Source organism: Mytilus edulis, chromosome 2 (assembly GCF_963676685.1).
Source record: "Mytilus edulis chromosome 2, xbMytEdul2.2, whole genome shotgun sequence".
Taxonomy (NCBI): domain Eukaryota; kingdom Metazoa; phylum Mollusca; class Bivalvia; order Mytilida; family Mytilidae; genus Mytilus; species Mytilus edulis.
The window spans coordinates 48,202,891-48,224,167 of NC_092345.1; the positions used below are offsets into that span (position 1 = coordinate 48,202,891).

At 30.8% G+C, this 21,277-nt stretch overlaps 1 protein-coding gene and 1 long non-coding RNA gene across 2 annotated transcripts; both read right to left on the reverse strand.

Annotated features, from left to right (window-relative positions):
- Positions 1–3,607: 3,607 nt before the first annotated feature.
- Positions 3,608–8,601, reverse strand: LOC139512320 (uncharacterized). The gene is made up of 3 exons (XR_011662244.1): positions 8,566–8,601; positions 6,475–6,656; positions 3,608–6,127 (listed from the first exon to the last, which is right to left on the reverse strand). It is a non-coding gene; the product is annotated as an uncharacterized lncRNA (long non-coding RNA).
- Positions 8,602–10,332: 1,731 nt separating this feature from the next.
- Positions 10,333–17,034, reverse strand: LOC139510581 (uncharacterized). Its single transcript, XM_071297143.1, has 6 exons — positions 16,883–17,034; positions 16,359–16,526; positions 15,509–15,591; positions 14,749–14,840; positions 14,007–14,116; positions 10,333–12,143 (listed from the first exon to the last, which is right to left on the reverse strand). Exons 1-6 carry the CDS (start codon positions 16,925–16,927, stop codon positions 11,820–11,822), a joined length of 822 nt encoding a protein of 273 aa, XP_071153244.1. The 5' UTR covers positions 16,928–17,034; the 3' UTR covers positions 10,333–11,819.
- Between the last annotated feature and the right edge of the window lie 4,243 nt (positions 17,035–21,277).

Consider the following 21,277-nt stretch of genomic DNA (forward strand, 5'->3'; position numbering starts at 1 on the left):
TTTCTAAATTAATTTCTGTTTATCATTATTCTATATCAACCTACGTGCGTGCATAAATTGTGTATTTATTTTGCTTATCTGCTCAGCTTTGAACTATCAGTCATTGAATCACCATTGTATGTTCTTACGTGTAATGCTTCTTTTTGTGTTGCATCCACGAGGCTGAACTTGTGTTTAAGCAGGGGCGGATCCGGCCATTCTAATAAGGGGAGGTCCCCAACCCAGAGTAAAGGGGGGTTCCAACTATATGCTCCAATTCAATGCATTGATCGTCAAAAAAACTAGAGGCTCTAAAGGAGCATGTGTCGCTCACCTTGGTCTATGTGAATATTAAACAAAAGAAGCAGATGGATTCATGACAAAATTGTATTTTGGTGATGGTGATGTTTTTGTACATCTTACTTTACTGAACATTCTTGCTGCTTACAATTATCCTTATCTATAATGAACTTGGCCCAGTAGTTTCAGTGGAAAATGTTAGTAAAAATTTACTAATTTTATGAAAATTGTTAAAAATTGACTATAAAGGACAATAACTCCTTAGGGGGTCAATTGACCATTTTGGTAATGTTGACTTATTTTTAGGTCGTACTTTGCTTTACATTATTGCTGTACACAGTTTATCTCTGTCTTTAATAATATTCAAGAAAATAACAAAAAACGGCAAAATTTCCTTAAAATTACCGATTCAGGGGCAGCAACCCAACAACCAGTTGTCTGAAAATTTCAGGGCATATAGATCTTGACCTAATAAACAATTTACCCCCGTCAGATTTGCTCTAAATGCTTTGATTTTTTTAGTTATAAGCCAAAAACTGCATTTTACTCCCTATGTTCTATTTTTAGCCATGGCAGCCATCTTGGTTGGTTGGGCGGGTCACCGACACATGTTTTGAACAAGATACCCCAAAGATGAGTGTGACCAAGTTTGGATTAATTTGGCCCACTGGTTTCAGAGGAGAAGATTTTTGTAAAAGATTACTAAGATTTACGGAAAATGGTTAAAAATTGACTATAAAGGGCAATAACTCCTAAAGAGGTCAACTGACCATTTTGGTCATATTGACTTATTTGTAAACCTGACTTTGCTGAACATTATTGCTGTTTACAGTTTATCTCTATCTATAATAATATTCAAGATAATAACCAAAACCAGCAAAATTTCCTTAAAATTACCCATTCAGGGGCAGCAACCCAACAACGGGTTGTCCGATTCCAGGGCAGATAGATCTTGACCTGATAATTAATTTTATCCCCGTGTCAGATTTGCTCTAAATGCTTTGGTTTTTTAGTTATAAGCCAAAAACTGCATTTTACCCCATATGTTCTATTTTTAGCCATGGCGGCCATCTTGGTTGGTTGGTCGGGTCACCGGACACATTTTTTAAACTAGATACCCCAATGATGATTGTGGACAAGTTTGGTTTAATTTGGCCTAGTAGTTTCAGAGGAGAAGATTTTTGTAAAAGTTAACGACGACGGACGACGACGGACGCAAAGTGATAAGAAAAGCTCAAAAAGCTATAAAGGGGGTCCAACCCTCGGACCCCCCCCCCCCACCCCCTCTGGATCCGCCAATGTTAAGGTATGTGATATATGCCTAAATAATATTAATTAAAATAGGATTTGATAACCAATATAAGTTAATCCATTGTATCGAGTAACACAAGCACTGTAATCGTGTGTATATGTACAATTTCCGTAGGTTTGTATGCACTTTGAAGAAATTTCTAAGTAGATCTGTTGTTAATTTGTTAAAGAGCTGATATGCATGAAATATTTGCAACTGAACGTTCAGCAAACGATAACGAAAGTATTCTTTTTAAATGATAATACGCCAGTCATATTATAACCTGGGATCGTCAGAGTAACCAGTCCGTCAGTACTCGTGATTAAAAATATGAAGAGTTGAACGTACACATGCATAGGCGGCAGAAGAGGTACGGTAAAACTAATATATAAATTAATCAATGACAACACCGGCAAAGGAGTACATTATGCATGTTTATTTACGAAGGGTTCAAATTGGCCCTCAATTTTTAAATCCGTTCAATACATGTACAGGCACTATTCAGTAATTTCAAATAAAAATATTGTGATATAACGTATAACTTTTAATACATAAAAGTTATAAGAGTTATACAATAATACATTAACAGTACTAATTTAGTCCGCTTTACCACTGCATGAAACTATATATTTAATTTGTAATTATACCCTAAATAAACTACAGATAAATTCCCATTTTAAATGTATACTTTAAGTTTATTTATCATTTAAATTTCACATTTAATTGAGGTTTAATTTAAATTTAAGCTACTAATTAAATTCCTACATTTAATTGTGGTTTAAATCAATCTTTATGCTAGCTTAAATTTAATGTTTAAGTAAGTTTAAATGAATTTATATTTGCATAAATTCTTAATTTAAGCAAGAATAGTTCAATTTAATCTTCATTTTACTTAACATTTATGTGCATTTAAGCAAATATAAATACTTATTTTCAAAATTTATTTTAATTTAATCTTCACTATACTAGACATTTAAGAAAATTTAATCAAACATTATATAAATATTTTGAAAGTTTAATTTTGAATAATCTTCACTATACTAGACATTTAAGAAAATTTAATCAAACATTATATAGATATTTTGAAAGTTTAATTTTAAATAATCTTCACTATACAAGACATTTAAGAAAATTTAATCAACCATTATATAGATATTTCAAAAGTTTAATTTTCAATAATCTTCATTTTACTAGACATTTAAGTTTGAATTTAAGCAAGTTTATTTTAATTCATATTTACAAAATAAATGAATTTAAGCAAATATTAAATTGCTATTTAACAATTTGAGCTGCATTTAATCTTCACTTTGTCCAACATTTAAGTCTTCCTTTAGGAATAAATGTTTAGTTCAACAACAACTTGGACTTTGCTCATTGTTGAAGGCCGTACGGGGACTAAAGAAGTTAATTTCTGTGTCATTTGGTCTCTTGTGAAGAGTTGTCTCATTGGCAATCAAACCACATCTTCTTTTTTCATATTATCTGAAATTTGAATAAAAGTAGGATTCAAGAAGAAAATACTGAATTCAAATATTGAAGCCGCTTTTTTTAAAATCAGGATTAAATGTTTGATCTATTTTGTTTGATTTGCTTAAGTTTCTATGTATAATGTATATAATATAGATACTATGGGTTTGAATCCATAAAATGTATATACTTTTTCATTCAAGTTACTTTGCCTGCTTAATATTCTGTTGAAATCCACATTATGTTTTGTACTTGCAAACATATTGTTATTTAAGGGAACAAAAGTAGTTTACCCGCCACTTGTCTTGAAATGTAACCATATAAACAGACACAAAATGATAAAATTAAAGCAGTACTATATTAAAATACAAGTACTTGGTTAGTTTTCTTCCAATATCTACATGTAATTTATATTTTGTTCTTGTATTGTTTTATATGATTGTTGCTGTCTTGCTAAAATTTACCCCACATCTGCCCTGTTCTTTATACAAATATGCCATTAACATCAACTAGTGTCTTTTTTCTTTGTCAGAAATAATAAGAATAAATAATAAGAATAAAACAACAAAGTAAAGTTCTAATTTAATTACAAGCCACAACAGTTATAACTTCATTTTGGAATATATATATAACAGCTATATCTGACTGCATTATAAGCCATTCATCTGAAACAGCATCTTTTCATTTGAACTTCATTAAATTAATTTTTATCAACAAACCAGAATATAGAATATATGAATTTTTGAGTTGTCTCTCTTTAATAATTAAATAAATTCGGTTGATATGGCAGTTGAATATTCTGATAAATCTGTTTGTACTCATCAATAAAACAATTAAAAGAAAAAAATCAGAAATAACCTTGTCAGTATAGTCAGTTTAATTTTCATTAAATAAAAAAATCCTGTATAATCAGTGGGACATTAAAAAAAAAAATACCTGTGAAAAAGCATATTTTATTGAATTACCAATATTGTCAATCAGATATTAACTTTACATCATCTTTCAGCAAAAACAAATATTCACATGTTTATTATACTTAGATCTTCTTTTCATTTGAAATATCAAGAATGTTTGAAAATTGTGAGAAAAAAAGTCAACCAAATGCAATGAATGTGAAGATAAATAAAGATAAGACTGTTTCAGTGAGTAGAATGAAATCTTATTTTTACTTTTTGGGAAAACAATTTGATATATGAACAAAAATCATATTAAAACAATGACATAAAAAATTCAAAACAACCTCACCATACCAATAGGAAACATTTTGAAACATTTTATTTAGGTTATAACAAACAATTATAAAAAAAGGAGTTACTTCCCCTAGATCAGAGAAGTACAGAATGTCCTTGATACCAAAGCTATGTTTACATGGATTATTTTGAGTTAGGCTACTTGTATTTATCATAAATGAGGTTCTTAATTTTATATCTTATGTAGACTAGACAGATAAAATGTTTTACAAAGTAATCACTTACAATTCATTTTGTACTAGCAAACTTAAAGCAGATAAATGTACATAGCAAATAAATTTAACTGTCATTGATATATCTTTTTGTTATAACTAGTATATGACACATACAGTCAAAATATACTATGAGTATGCACAACACAGATATTTACATACCCTCAAAATGTTAATCACATACAATTCCATAACTGTCCTCAATATATTTGTAATTTACATTGAATTAAAATGTTTGAGTTACTTCCCCTAGATCAGAAGAGTCAAGTATGTCCTTTATCAATTCTTCTATGTTGTTAAAGTTATGTTAACATGTTTTATTTCTAGATGGGATACTTTTATTCATCACAAAGGAGGTTTTGAATTTTGAATCTTATGTAGATAATGGTTGATAAAATTGTGTAATAGAGTAATGAATTACAATACCATCAAGCTTAATTAAAATAAAACTTTTCAAAGAAGATTTATTTGCAAATGCATTTACTTCATTGAAATATGTTTTTAGAACTAACAAATGATACAAAGTCACCAATGAGGTAAATGACGACACATTTTCCCACACCCCAGCACTGTAAATCAGTAATAACTATTAAATTGTACTATAATTATAAATTTAAAAACTTGTTGACAGGGATGTTCAAGAAACAAATCCAAAATGTTTGCACTTAAAAATGTTTGAATTACTTCCTGTAGATCAGAAAAGAGCAGAATGTCTTTTCTGCATTCTACCCTATTGTTAAATCTCCATTTACAAATAACATGTTGCATAAATTAGGTATTGACTTTAACATTTTATGTAGATCAAATAGGATAAAATTAAAATATGATACTTTTTATATAAAAGATTACACTACCATCCAATTAATTGCAAATTAAAGAACACACAAAATTAGTTATACTGTCCATCAATATAAATATTGTCATAACTTAAAAAAATATAAAATACTATCTTGTTGAATACAAACAATACAATAAGATTTCTGACATTAAAAATATTTATAATCAGAATAATTTGAAATTAAGAATAACCAGTTAATATTATAATTTAAATATGAACTATGCCTGCAATTGTCATTGGAAATAAAGTAGATAAATGTAATACTTATAATTTCATTTAAATATATACATGTCATGCATGTGTATAGCAAATCATTAAAATCATTTATTAACATACACATTTTGACTTATTGATTGAAAGATGTTTAACTACAGGCAATTTACCTTCTATCTTGAAAGCTATTTAATTTCACATTTATGATATCAACTTTACATGTATTAATTCAAACTAGTTTACTCAAAGAAAAAATATAATATCTCCCATCATTTATACCAAAAAGTGTTTATAATTCATCTATGTATCATTTATGTGTGTATCTGACAAATAAAACTATTTTGTTTAAGTGGAGTTACCTCCCCCTATATGACAATAATTGATACCTGCGTAAGAAAAATAATTATTGATAAAAGAAACCTAATTGAATGAATAAATCACCATGAATGTCAGGTCCTTTTTTTAAATCTTCAAAATCTTTAACTTTCAGCCAATTTAGTTGAAGTTTGTTTCCTAATAAGCCATTGATATAATCTAGGAGCAATATCTTCTTAGCTTCAAAATGTTTTTCTTGTACCTGAAATGAATAAATGCATGAATTTGAATAATGAATATAATGCAGGTTATTCTGTTTGTTTTTTTTTTTATTTCAAATCATAAAATTTCTTTTTAAGTTTTTAACATAAGATATCTATTTGAAATCAAGAATAAAGCAAACAAAATATACGGTTAATATTGGAAAAATAATTTGAAAGATAAATTGAAATGGAAATGCAACAACATGCCTACATCTATGCAGGTATGGAAGGTATTATGTTTGTTTACAGTTTGCACTGGAGACGAAATAAAGTTAAACTACTTCAAACATATTTATTTACATATAATTTGCTTTTTATCTAATAAACTAGTAAAATAGGCTCTTACATAAGTCAGAATAAAGGAATAACATGTATTTCATGTTTCAGTAATATCAAATATTATCTCATTTCATCACATACACCATAGTGGGTCAGTCTTCACACATTTCAATGGATACTGTATTTTTGCACATGTACATGTAACTGTCATATAAACTTTACAACAGCTTGCTCACAACTTCACCATACCTGAATTAAAAAAAATAACATGCAAATGATACATTGTATAAGAAAAAAAAACATGCTTTTACTCTGGCTGCTACATGAACCTTACATGTCATGACACTATTCAAACAAGAATACTATCAAAACGATTAATTAATGGCCAAAAAATACAAATTTTCAACTATTTGGTTTTCTGACACTGGCCAAAGCTTGAAATCCAACACCTTCACACTCTATATCATTGTTCATACTAAAATAAGATTCTGTAGGGTATGGTTGGTCAGCCAAATGACACACATTTGTCTAACATGTGCACTTGCACTAAAACTAGTAGAATACTAGCAACTACCATCCATATTTAAAACAAATGTATACATGTATGTAAATGTCATCATTTTGAAATGGAATACCATATCATCATGATCATTGATAAGATTTTATTTATCTAAACAATTAAAAAAAATACAAACTACATGTACATGTATGTAGTCATTATTTAACTATGAATTGCAATGGTTCTCTGCACCACAATGGTCATGCAGAAGTCCAGTGGTTTACTGCTAAAGTATTACTCTATCTTGTTGAGAGTTACACAGAAGTTTTTTGGTAGTAATCATGGTAATGCTGAAGTTTGATGACTACAATAGTAACATAAACTTTTTTTATATATTTTTTTTTCATTTTGACATAGAAATAGAAATCAAATTGTTTGTACATGTATATATCTTGATATTGTATGGTGACATGTCAGACTATCCTTTTTTTCTCAGTTTGTATACATAAATGTCACACGTGTAAAAATCAGAAAAGCATCTTCAATGTTTAAGAGTATAACATCACCCTGTTAATGTAAAACATTCATGTCCATGATAAATAGTAATTGAATTTCCGTTTAGGCTGTATAAACAGGTACATGTATAATTCATATCAATAGGCTTATACATGTATATATATGTATACATGATATATACGAGTCTAAATTGAAAACTACATTCAAACCTATATATATATCACCATCACTGCTGTTTATCTGATGGATAAATCTGTTGTATAGTTGTCACTGGCTCAGATGTACTTATAAATACAATTATTTTCCGTGACTGCATCTTACATTGTAAGATCCTTTATTATAGATAATTTAGCTGATCTGTAAGAATAACATCTTCATGCCTTATATATCATGTACTGTAGTACGACGCTAGATTAAAACTGACGTGGAAAGGTAACACCCAGCCACTGAAAGCTTCATTTTTTATGAAGCCAAGGTGGTCGTGTGGTCTAGCGCACCGGTTACAGTGCAGGGGATTTGGTGTCACAATATCTCAGTAGCATGGGTTCGAATCCCGGCGAGGGAAGAACCAAAAACTGTGAAAGCAAATTTACAGATCTAACATTGTTGGGTTGATGTTTAGACGTGTTGTATATACAAATGTAGAGACATACATGTATATATATATATAGACAAACGAAGGCCCAGGTTCAATAAATTCACTATAAAAGCTTAGTTCTAAGATCATTTTTCTTCAAATGAAACAAGTTCTATACTAAATTCAATTAAGTTGTTTGATATACACTTCATGCAAATAATACTTTGAAAGAAAGACAAATCTTTTTGGATGCTTGTATGTGATCAACAGATCAAGGAACACTATGGATTACTGTACACAGTATTTACTACAATGTTGGGAGTAAATTGTTGAATATGTGAGACTACTATAACATTAACACTGGGTTATAACTTTAGTAGTCTCAGTAAATAATAAATGGCTATAGTTGTAAGTCTGGGACTATATGTTTTCTTTCAAAGCCAACATACTGAGAGAAAAAAAGTACATTTCAAGGATTTTTTTCTAGGTTACAAAATGTCCTTTATCAAATTTTGAGGTCATTTTTTTAATTCTTTTAATATAAATGGATAAAACCCTTTCATTACCTAGGAAATTGTGTTGATGCAAATAACATACATTTGTTTGGTGGTGCAAATTGACAAAGTAGCTATACTCTTAGTGTTAGACTAATTATATCATATTATTATAATATAATGGTTTAGACGAATTATATCATATTATTATAATTACGCAACAAAGCCAAATATGCAAAATTGCGGAAACATTTTTTTAATTTTTCCCTCACCGGGAATCGAATTGAAGCTATTATGATATCGAGATCACACTGTATGCACTGTGTCAAGCGCTCGAAACAACTCGGCTGCCTTAAGTTAACTACTGTGAAAAATAAATGTTCGGTGGCCTACTGATACCTTTCCTCGTTAGTAGAATGATCCATCTAGAGATATAACAAAGTCACATGCATATATTATAGGCTCGTTTTTTTAATATAATGTAGCGATTTTAGTTTGACAGTATAATTTATTACTATGTAAGATGTCTTTCGTTTTATTACGTTAGGATTTAATTCCTTTTCCATAGCTATGGGGCACCGCCCAGTATTTTTATTTATTTTGACGGTATCTTTTTTTGTTTAAATTCACCGCCCTATATCTTCACATACTCGTAGCCAGGAGGGGGAATTCGGACGAACTCCCCCTCGAAAACAAATAAGCACTGTTAAAGTCAAATGTTCTGTTCGAATTGTGACTGTTAAAGTCGAGTTTGTGAGTCCAACGACCCCCCCCCCCCCCTCCCCTTGAAATTCCTGGCTACGGGCCTGCTTCAGACCCGCCTGGTATGACATCTTTGAAACTGTTAGGGTACCACCAAGTAGCCAATCTTAAGAACCGTTGAGGTACCGCCCGGTATCTTAAAAACCGCCCGGTACCTTATCTTTGGAACCGTTGGGTTAACGCCTACAATTATGTATATAAGGGGATGCGAGAGTGATCAGAGAGTGGGGATAGAAAGCTAGAGGCTTGAGAGTGATATTGTGTTAGTGAGATTAGGATTATTGTTCAGCTGTTTTTTTTACATGTTAAACTGATATCATATATTTAACAGAATACATTGTGATTTTAATTGAAACTTTGTGTTGTGGTTTGTTTTCTGTGTGCCATTGGAACATGGAATCTACGCAATTTACGCGACCTCAAAATAACATATCGGCAAACAAGAATCCATAAAAAAACCCGACAACACTGCAATTGATATATAAGACCGTTGGTGTTCCTGTTTGAATGGTTTTATCCTAGTACTTTTGGGGCCCTTTATAGCTTGATGTTCGGTATATGAGTTAAGGATCCGTGTTGAAGACTGTACCTTGACCTATAATGGTTTACTTTTATATGTTGTGACTTGGATGGAGAGTTGTCTCATTTGCACTTATACCACATCTTCCTTTGTATATGTGTCCATCGCTCTAGATCACACGTCGTATACATATGGTGTCAATATTCCATATAATGTTTCTTTGAATAAATAATTTCAACCAATGAAAACCCTTTCACCCCTTTTAATATTGAAATATGAAATAAAGAGATTTAATAGTCTTGTCAATAACACCGAACCCCGAAAATAAAAAGACCAAAGAAACAGCATGAAATCAACTAACGTTGCCAAGTATCACCGAAATGACATGCGATAACGTTATGAAAAGGCATATATGATAAAAGTCAAAGCATGTGTTAACTTTTCAAATCAGCCCTTAAGCACCTATTACAAAAATATGGAATTTACGTAAATTTGATGCTATTATCATTTGGTAAAAATTATATGTTTTTTAGTCTAATATATGATAAAAATAAGATAAGAAGCTGATAATTTTATTAATATAATTAAGAACACACAAAGGGCATCATTTTACAACAATATTATGCACAATATGATTAAAAAAAAAGTAAAACAGAAACCTAATACCATACTATAAAACTATGCACAAGCATCATAAAGTAGCCCTTCGTCCAATTTTTTACCCTGTGTGCATAATTTACCATAGATATAATGACAGAAACATAAAAAGCAAATCTTGCAACCTTTGACAACACTGCCAAATTTGAGGCTTTTTTTTTTATTTACACCAAGAATATACTTTAGATATCTGAAATGTCATTTTTCCAAATAATAATTTATGTAGATTAATTCAAAATAGATAATCACTTTTTTTTCCTTGCCAGCAGCAGAGTTAATCTTAAATGAACCCCAAATTTAATATAATAAAATTGGTTTTATTGTGTGATCATATAAATGAGTTGCAGTATCAGTATTTGGATTACAAGCTGACATGGATTTTTGTAATTTAGATTTTGCCTTCAAGGATTTTTTTTAATAGCTGGTCTTTCCCCGGTTGAAAAAGACCACTAGAAGTAAAGACTGTCCCTAAAAATTTATATCTATTACACGTAACACATTATATAGCCCCTTTATCTAAATAAAGGGATTCCTTCAGGGAAAAAAATCCAGACTTGTTAAAATTAAAACTTTTGTTTTGGACAAGTTTACATCTAGACACCAATCAATATAATAAGTATCCTGTATATCAAGTAGGTTTTGAAGACCCTTTTTAATTTTTGATAATACAATAATATATATATACATCTTACAAAAATCATGTTTTTATATAGATATAAAAAAAATGAATGAATGTATCGGTATATTATTTAGGCAGATTAATATTATACACATACAGATTAAAATAAAATTCAAGAAAAACAACCAAACAATTGTCCTGTTTGTGTTCCCACATTTTATTAAACGTTCATACTAACTGACTTAACAAAAATAAAGTCATGCTTAACATCTGATTTTTCATATTCAGCTGTCGAAAATTATAATGTATCATCAATAGATGAATACCATGCATCATTCAATATTATTGATCATTATTAGTAAAAATAGAACTACACATACATGTATGCGCTACGAACGTTTACCAAATGCATGAACGGACTTGCTTTAATATGTAATAATAAAATTGAAGCTGAGGAACATGTACTACTTGAATGTAAGCTCTATGACGATTTAAGGAACGAACTTTATAAATATATAAACAGTGTAGATGAGAACTTTAACATGTTTACGAACCATGAGATAACGTGCTGGGATGCTTATTTTATACTCGTTAACGTTATTTAAAAATGTGCCAAAACCTGCAAATCTATTTTATTTTTTATGAAATTTTACTTTATGTCTCTCAAAACTCTTTGAAGAATGGTATTAATATCTATTTATGGTTTTATGATATATGTAAATATTGTATTATCTATCTATAATACATTTAAGTAATAAGATCACATAATCACTTTTTTATGACCCAGTCATTGGAGTTGCTAACATTTTCCGGTCTGGGGCGTATTGATGGTGCCCCAGTTTTGCGTCTGTTAAACACACGTTTCCCTTGTTGGCTAAGCGTGGTCTTGTGCTTAGCATCCAAGGCACGTAGGCAGTTGGTGTATTCGTCCGACCGCCAGGTAAGCGGTCGGACGATAAACGATGCTTCATCATCTGTGTCATCCTCTTCCGATGACATATATTGGATGAGGAGAGCCTCCTCAATTGCCTTGGCCTCTTCTTTCGTCCATGATGTCTTAAGCTTAATTGCTTTTAATCTGTAATTCATTTTCTGAAAAGGGAAACAAAAAATACAACAAAATAAGAAAGGCATGTGGTAAATCCGAAATTATTGTCACAATAATCATCATGAACTCAGTCAAATTAATTATATTTTATGCAATTGCAGACATAAAGGACACACAAAAACAGCAACAACACAATCACATATATTACATATAATATATATATACAGTGCACACATTTAATATTAAAAAATCAGAAAGCGCACTAACGCCTTGGATGATGTTAAAAAATTGAGAATAGAATGATCCCTATTTTGCAATGACTTCTCTCTTGACACTCATACTATAGAAAAAGTTTAAGAGTTCCAACTTTCTTTTATTCAATCAGGACAATATTCATGTTAAAAATACTGTGTAATATATACAACTGCAATATCGTAAACCATAGTATGTGTTCCCTTGGAATATGTTTTATATCGTCTTATTTCTATAGAAGTGTACTTGTTGTCGCTGACACGAAATTTTGTAAAATACATATACTATTAGTCGATTTGGTCGTAGCTTTATTTAAATTTTCCAGCGGATATATACAATTGGTTTCGAATTAGACTAATTGTATAAACTAGATATTTAATATATATATTCACTCGTTTGAGTATTTTTTTCTAAAAATCTATAACATCAGATTTATATTACAATTAAATTCTTTAAAATTACAATGTACATATTAAGCAGTTTTATTTAAGATTCATATGATATTAAAATGAGTACTTTTTGCACAAATAATTTTAACCTTTTCATGTATTTATGGCTTTGGTACATAACATAGTTTGATCAACAATCTTTACATTTCTAACATAAGTGCTACTTCATAGTTCTATATATATATATTTCCTTGAGATGAAAAAAAGAAGAAAGAAATGCAAATGTAGAATAAGAATAGATCTAGAGAAATGTAAATTTTAAAGTGTCTCTAACGAGAACAAAGATAACCTTAGTACGGTTCAATAGAAAAATCTAATGATAGGATTGTAACTTTCACATGCATTTCAATTGAAATCTTGCATCTTTTGCGGTAATAAGGATGAAATCTCTCTATAAAAAATAAAATTGTCCTGTCACCTCAGCAAATGTTAAAAGAGGCAGAACAAATTTCCGGCGCCAAATAATATTCAATCGCAGATTTAAGTCAATAGTTGATAAAAAATAAAATGAAAGAATTTTGACAACGCTCAAATTCAAGCTTAAATATGAAAAATCTATCAAATATACCATTAAACGTCACTTTTCAAATCAGTATGTTTGCATAATGATGTCAGTACCTGATGTATGTCTATTATATTTATGTAACAAAAGCATTCTACATTCTAATAAAAAGCTAACATTTTACAAGCTAAAACTTAAAAAAAAAACCGCCATATTTTGGGGACAAAAAAAAGGTCTTACTACTCCTTTGATTAAGAATTATTTGCGGAATGAAATTTGGTATAACCACCAACCATATTGAGCAATAGCATGGTTTGGGAAGAGAAAAACTATTCGGATCTAAAATCATAATGAACAAAAAATATATAATGACATAATACTGTGAAGATCGAAAAATTATGATTATAGGTTGAGGGATAGTAGATAAAAATGTGTACTGAGAAGGGGGTTTGGTGGTAACGGGTTTATTTTTAGATAACATGATTTAATGAATTTTCGGGCTTGAAGCCCATTATTCGACGTAATTCATAAAATTTGATGAAAAAGGCCACGTGCTATTTTATTTTCGTTCATCATAAAATTACATATATATATTGTTCGATCACACACACCCTTTTTACAACCGTCTAAACTGTAGAATATTACAATGTTTGTCCATGTCATTTCAAAATTATCGGACTTTCATTTGTTGATTATTTGCTTACCCTTTGCTTTCTTGAATATTTAAGCATCTTCTTCTTGTGGTCATCCATCTGTCCTGCAGCAACCATTCTTGCTTTATTCTTGAAACTTCTGAAGTATGTCTCGATGCCCGCTGTAAAAGATACGTTGATACTATATCTATCAGGAAAACATATTTCTCTTATCCTAAATCTAATTGGGTATTTGTTACAGAATCTGTGGAAGTTTTTTGGGGGCCAATTATACCTTGACATGGATAAAAGAAAACTGTATTCCGTTACGCCTTATTTCCAAAATAATTTGAACAACGTCTAAATGTTGTTTCGTATATTTACTGAACTCTGCCTTCAAAGTAAATATAATTAACTATGTGAATTCGTTTCGTTTCTATTCTTTCCGTTTAAACAATAGTAGTTTGTGCCTTAATGTCGACCCATCAGATAGATATTGTTAAAAAATGTTTTGAAAACAAGTTTCATCTCACCAACAAAAGGTGGAGAACATCTATCTTAACATAACTGTGTTAGTGCCAAACATTATGATCAATTAATTGTCATCATAATTTTTTTTTTTTTTTTTTTTTTTTGGTCGTTTGCTTGTTATCTCATTGTCATATATTCTAATTAACTCATCTGTATTCCTTGAATTTTGATAGTTGACTAAAATCTGACAACTATATATCATGGACGACCATCAAAATGCGTACTAATTAAAAGAGATAATTTAAATACTTCATGATCTACACTTATATATGTATTATATTACCATTTATTATTCCGTTCTCTGTTGTTGGATATATTCCCTGTACAAAAACTTTGATACTATCTGACATGGGCTTGTTCTCCTCCGAAAAAGGCCTGGGTAAACAAAACAAAAATAGTTCTATTAAGATTAAATTACGAAGCATTTACAAACATTAAGCCACATTTTCAGTTTGAAGTGAACGGTACAGCGATGTTATTCATCATGTTCATAGGCAGGAACATGAACATATAGAAGTCGAACTTAACAAAAGTGTGAAGAATCAGAAAATGCATTTTATACAAGCATCATGAGTACATATTGTAACAGATGAAAGCTAACTGTTTCGATAATACTGTTACATATCGGTATTTTCGATTACTGTGTGAAATTACATATAAAACGGATATATATGTATTTATAAGTGCATATGTATATCATAATGTGCATATACACGGAACACATTGTTTAATTAATGTATAGAATTCGCAAATAAAGATATATAAGTGCAGGCGATTTGGTGTCACGATATCACAGTAGCGATGGGTTCGAATCCCGGCGAGGGAAGAACAAAAAAATTGCGAAAGCAAATTTACAGATCTAACATTGTTGGGTTGATGTTTAGACGAGTTGTATATACCTTTCATGTATATCGAAATCATTTTAATTTCAAACTAATGAGACTAATGAAACGGTTATAGGTTTTTCTCACTGTGCATTTATAATGCTATACGTGATACATGATCTCCAGGAAGTAATAGATAAATATAAACTGAATTCTTACTTCAGTGTTGCACCTGTATCGGTTTTAGCTTTCCAAGCAAGGCCACTGTTTTCTGCATCACCAAAAGCATCTCTGACTGCTTGCTATAAAATTATAAAAGGTCAGAAAGTTTATTAAATGCAGACAAAGAAGTTCTTTGTCACAATTAAACAAAATTTAAAACCCATGTAGCGGACACTGATAGCGGAGCACTGCAAACTTTCTGAAGTTGGAACAAAGACTATAAATCGGGGCGGGGGCGGGGGGGGGGGGGGGGTAATCTCAAAGCTATCTGATTAGGAAGTGTCCTAAGACCATCTCATGACACGTCTTAAATTTGTCTTAAACATTTTATCACAAAACTACTTTAACGGTTTAAAATTTCGCACTGAGGACAGTTTTAGAACATCCTAACATAAGATAATCTTACATCATGTATACATAGCATCGAAACACAATTCAAGAGTGTCTTAAGATGACCGCATTAATTTTAAAATTGTGTCTTAGGACGAATATTAAGATATTTTCGAGAACACCACCTTTGATGTCTTTTTTGTCACCAAACTTAATATATTAAAGTCAAAATAAGTTAAACTTTTTGTAGGAGTTTACTTAATTATATATGTTCCTCTGTTTCAATGACCAGCTTAATTCCGGAACAGACAATTATATAGCCCAAAAATGGTAATAATAAAAAGCAGTAATTCATGAAAGATATTCACCTGTTCCAATAATCTTGTATCATACAAACACGATATACAAAATGTGCGTTACACAATAAAATCATTGTCGTGAGCACCCGTATAGATATTGTTAACTCCGTTACTCATGTAATGGGAAGAATTATTATTTATCTTTTAAATTACATTACCTGAACCTGAGCTGGAACCTCAGGAGCAGCACTTGCTTTAACAGTCTTGCTGGTGTTGGTCTCAGCTAGCCTTTCCAAAATCCTATCAATTTTAACATCCGTGTTCTTCACGGTCTGATCCAAATCACTTACTTTCTTTGAGAGAATCTTCAGCTCTGAAAGCACTCTCTGCAACAAAAAGTGTTTTCAATATATAGTGTTTTCTATAGATATTATTTTCAACTTAGTACACGTACGAAACTATCACTGACAGTATATTATTTATAAGAACCGATTGATGTTTTTGTATCTGAAGTACGTTATAGCCATTAAAATCATTTCACAAAAAGCATACGAATCGGAGGCGGATACAGGACATTATATAAAAGGAGCGGGGAGTAGCGATAAGAGTTGGGCTTGTATAAAAAAAAATGGCTTCTGCGGGGAAAACTTTGTAATATGTTTCAAAATTTAATGTGTAGATATTTAAAAGGCAAAAGATTGACGAGACTAAGATTAACTGGTTTTCAATAAGCTTTATTTACCTTATCACTGTTCCTTGTGTCTATCAGGGACGAAACATCTCCCATCGCACAAGCGTTTGCGGTGCTTGTACTTGGAACCGGACTGACCTCTCTTGCAGTTTCATCTCTCTACAACAACAAAGCATGTGCAATTGATAGTTCAAATTACTAATAGTGTTTTTGGAACGATACAATAGAACTAATATACAGAACATTATATAACATGCCACACATTGAACTCATCTGTAGTACGTGTTTTGCATACATTTTATGACTATTTTGAGATACAGTAAAGCCCCAGTTATGGGGCGCCGAATGGGACTCTTGTGGTTTTGTACAAAATTCAATTCTGTCATAACAAAATCATTTTTGTCTTACAAAACTATGTGATACAGACTTGTTTTATGAGAACTTCAATTTTGTGATGACAAAATTCATTTTTGTAGACAAAATTCATTTTTGTCATGACAAAAGTAAATTTTGTCAAAAAGGTATGCAAATATAAACTTATTTGCATACAAAAATGACTTTTGTTACCTGATATGGAAATTAAAACACAAAAGTCAATTGTGTAAAACAAGATTCAATTTTGTGAGACAAAATTGACTTAAATGAGACAAAATTGACTTTTGTGAGACAAAATTGACTTTTGTGAAACAAAATTGACTTTTGTGAAACAAAATTCGATTTTGTCAATTTTGTCTCACATGTGAACACAAAATAGACTTTTGTGAGACAAAATTGTCTCAATGTCTCAATTTTGTCTATTTTGTGTCACACAAGTCAATTTGGAGACGACAAAATTGACTTTTGTGAAACAGAATTGACTTTTGTGAGACAAAATTGACCTTATTGAAAAAAATTGACAAAATTGAATTTTGTCTCACTTATGTCAATTTTGTATCACAATTTTGTCTCACAATTTTGTCTCACAAGATTGTCTCCCGTAAGTTTTGAAAATTCAAAAACAAACGTAAGTAGCGAAAGTTGAAACGAAGTAGAAATCTAGTAAATACGTATCAAAGCTTAGCGTAACGTAACAATTCGTGGTGGAAACGTGAGTCTATATACCGGTACACGTACTTATATATACGTAATAAAACGTGATAAGAACGTATCACAAACCTAGTTAGACCTAGCTTTTAAAATAACAGCACATTTTTTTATTCAAAACATATAGTTGAAACGTAGCATTTTGAAACGTAGTAAAACGTGACAGTATGACTGGGGCTAGCCTTTAGGTCAGTTCAAAATATATATAAATATCGATGTATTGAAAGTTTGACGATAGTATAAAATTGGACAATTGTTTTTTAAGAGATAGTAAAAAAAAATAATTTACTAGTACTTATCATTTACGTTATCACTACTCCTTACCTCCATCAAAGACGAAACATCTCCTATAGACTCGTCAGGACACACACCGGTTCTTTCCTTATGATTTGGAGTACTAGTTCTGTTGACCCTTTTTAGTGGTGGTATTTCACTTTCTTCAGAGTCGGACCCATCAAAACTCGGAAGGAAACTGTTTCTTTTTTGCACTTTATGAGGAGGAGTTTCATCATCTGATGGTTGTCTAGAAGTTGACGCTGACATCGACATGATGTGAATGAAGTTGGAATCTCTCTACTCGCACGATATATACTTGAAATTTTATTATGCAAACCTTGATAGAATGGACACTTTGTGATGTAACTAGGTGAACCTTCCTACCATATAACATATTTTGGCTCTTCATCAAACAGACATGAAATACTGGTCAGTTTGTACTGAATAGAGACCTCTTTGTTTTTGTGTGTTAAGGATAGGAGTAGATCAATTACCAAAATCCGAATGCTTGAAAATAATGTCTGGACTCCTAGCTTTGAAATACAAATCCCGATTTATTTTGGTTATAATTATTAAAAAAAAATTGCCTCTCGTGTGTTTTGGTATGAAAGATATGACAGATTGTGGGATAAAACGGTATCGATCTGTTAATGGTATAATTTTTTTTAAAGTCTAACCCAGATGGCTGCATGAGGTTTTCCGCTCTATACATTGTACGTGTGTTATTTAATAAGAACATGCATACCATCTAATAATAATAATAAGACATTATACAGAATTCTTGAACCTGCTTATATAAAAGCATGCATTTGTTTTTAGTCCGTGTAACACTCAATTCAAAGTTTTAAAAAGTTGTCAAATTTAAGTTTTTAAAGTTTCAAAATATCAAAATTCCAAATTGAGTAAAAGTTTTGAAATTTAGAAATTTTTACCAAATAATTAAAATATTAAAATTCAGAATATCGTTTTTAGATTTGATAGTATAGAAATTTAATCTAACTTTAAAAATACCAAACCTTACCTTCAATTTTGATTATTCCACATTTTAAAAGTTTGATTTTTTAAATTTTCGATTAAGATATCAAAAATTGAAAAAAGGCGAAAAGAGGTGTACCTGTAAACTGCAAAACGAAATAAAAGCGGAACGAAAATGACACAAAATGAAATGAAAACATACTGATACTGATATACAAATTTCTAGTATTAACCTTTTTTTGCTAACCTAATTTTTGGGTTTATAAGACTGTTAAAAAAAATATTGGTGAAGTACCCTCATCCATTTTCTCAAAATTTTGTCTAAAAAGACTGACTTGAGTGGTCAAACAATTTGAAAACTGGATTACTCAAAAACTATGCATTGTAAGACGGTCGGGTTGTTGTCTCTTTGACACATTCCCCATTTCTATTCTCAATTTTAAGTACACAACTTTTTCACAGATTTCTTTTTGATAATATTTTTTTTTAAATTCATTGATATTTTCCATTTGTATATCACATGTTTCGGAAATAATTCCAGAACGAGATTTAAACGAGACTGAAATGTCAGGAGGATACATCCTCACCTCACCTTTTCTATCCTCTTCATGCATGCCGGTCGTCATTTAAGGCCCTGATACATTCTTTCCATTTTACACGGTCTAAAGAAGGATAAATCATTAAAAGTTAATGTTTAAAATAAAACCACAGGCACTGCAGACAGTTGTAAGTTTCGAAAACTTGCATGACAAAAATAAATATTTTTCAAAAGAAGAGAATTCATTTTAAAACAAGACGCACGGCTCTGATAATGACCATTTTACTTGCTGTTTTTCCCAGCAACCATATTTTAGGAGTAACAGTAAAAACTGACCAACTCGCAGTAGGTCCAATAGTATGGGTAGGTTGAGTATGTATATATATATTTTCTACTGAACTTTATGCAATAAAATGGCTGTATTATTTCATTTTGTTTCAAATTTTTCTGTTTTGCTCTACGACTTCTAACTTTCTGCAATCACGCTGGCAGATGAATATATCATTACATGTACATTTTGACCGATTATCTTTAACGTTTTTATAAACTATATTTGTTCTTTATAAATTGTTGGCCTTAAATATTCAGCTTTGAGCGTTTCTGAAGAAGGTAGATCCAGAAAAGCGCGTCGATCGTAACTTATAACGTTTTTTTTTTCATTTTTTATCGAATGCATGACGATCATATAATACCTTGTATCAATGATTTCAGTTCTAAGTACTGGTACGGCAGGAATACTGAATTCGTGGTGTCGCAATGAACGTTGTGCTAGTCTGGAATGTACGAGGTTTTTTATATCTTTTTTACGCTGAGTATAAGACAAATATTAAAAGATTGGAGCCAGGATACTGCTATATGGTATCTACATAAAGTCGTCATATATAGAAACCAGAATGTAAATATTGTATTTGCGCCAGACACGCGTTTCGTCTACAAAAGACTTATTAGTGATGCTTTAATCAAATTAAGTTACAAGGCCAATAAAATTTAAATAAAATTAAAAAGGCCAAATAAAGTCAACGCTTACTTCCAACTTATCGTTCTGGTTTTGTAAAAGCTGTGCACATTCATATCATATAAACGTATAACATAAACATTACTTTCAGCCTTCATATTTATGTAATTGTTGCCGCTGTACATTAAGCGCCCATCTATCCATTTGTATGTGTCGGCGTTTGGAAATCGAAAATTTATTCCTAAATGTTTATATCAGAGATAAATGGGTATCTTTTTGGGAATCCGGTATATAAATATAGCCACTAACGTGACACTATATTTTATATCTTGGATACTTCCACGAGGGGCTTCAATAAAGGTGCATACAAATATTCTGATCCCCAAATTGATGGAGAAAACAAGATCTTTGCAAGCAGAGGACACACTAAATATTCTGAATCCAGATTTTCCCCATGCCTTATAGGGTTAAATTTGAATCAAATAATTTGATTAATGGCGATGAAAAACTTAATAAAATTGCTTGCGATTAGTTTTTTAGGGGGGGGGGGGAATTCTGGTAGGTATATTGAACATGCATAAGTTCATCTGTTTTATGTCATGTCTCAACCTCCGTATGT

What these genes read in the sequence shown, in the direction of transcription:
- LOC139510581 (XM_071297143.1), bottom strand. Translation starts at nt 16,927, where the DNA reads ATGGGAGATGTTTCGTCCCTGATAGACACAAGGAACAGTGATAAG. An exon ending in GATACAGGTGCAACACTGAA is followed by an intron (nt 14,841 to 15,508) that starts GTAAGAATTCAG and finishes TTGTTTACCCAG; the next exon opens with GCCTTTTTCGGAGGAGAACA. An exon ending in AGAGAACGGAATAATAAATG is followed by an intron (nt 14,117 to 14,748) that starts GTAATATAATAC and finishes TATCTTTTACAG; the next exon opens with CGGGCATCGAGACATACTTC.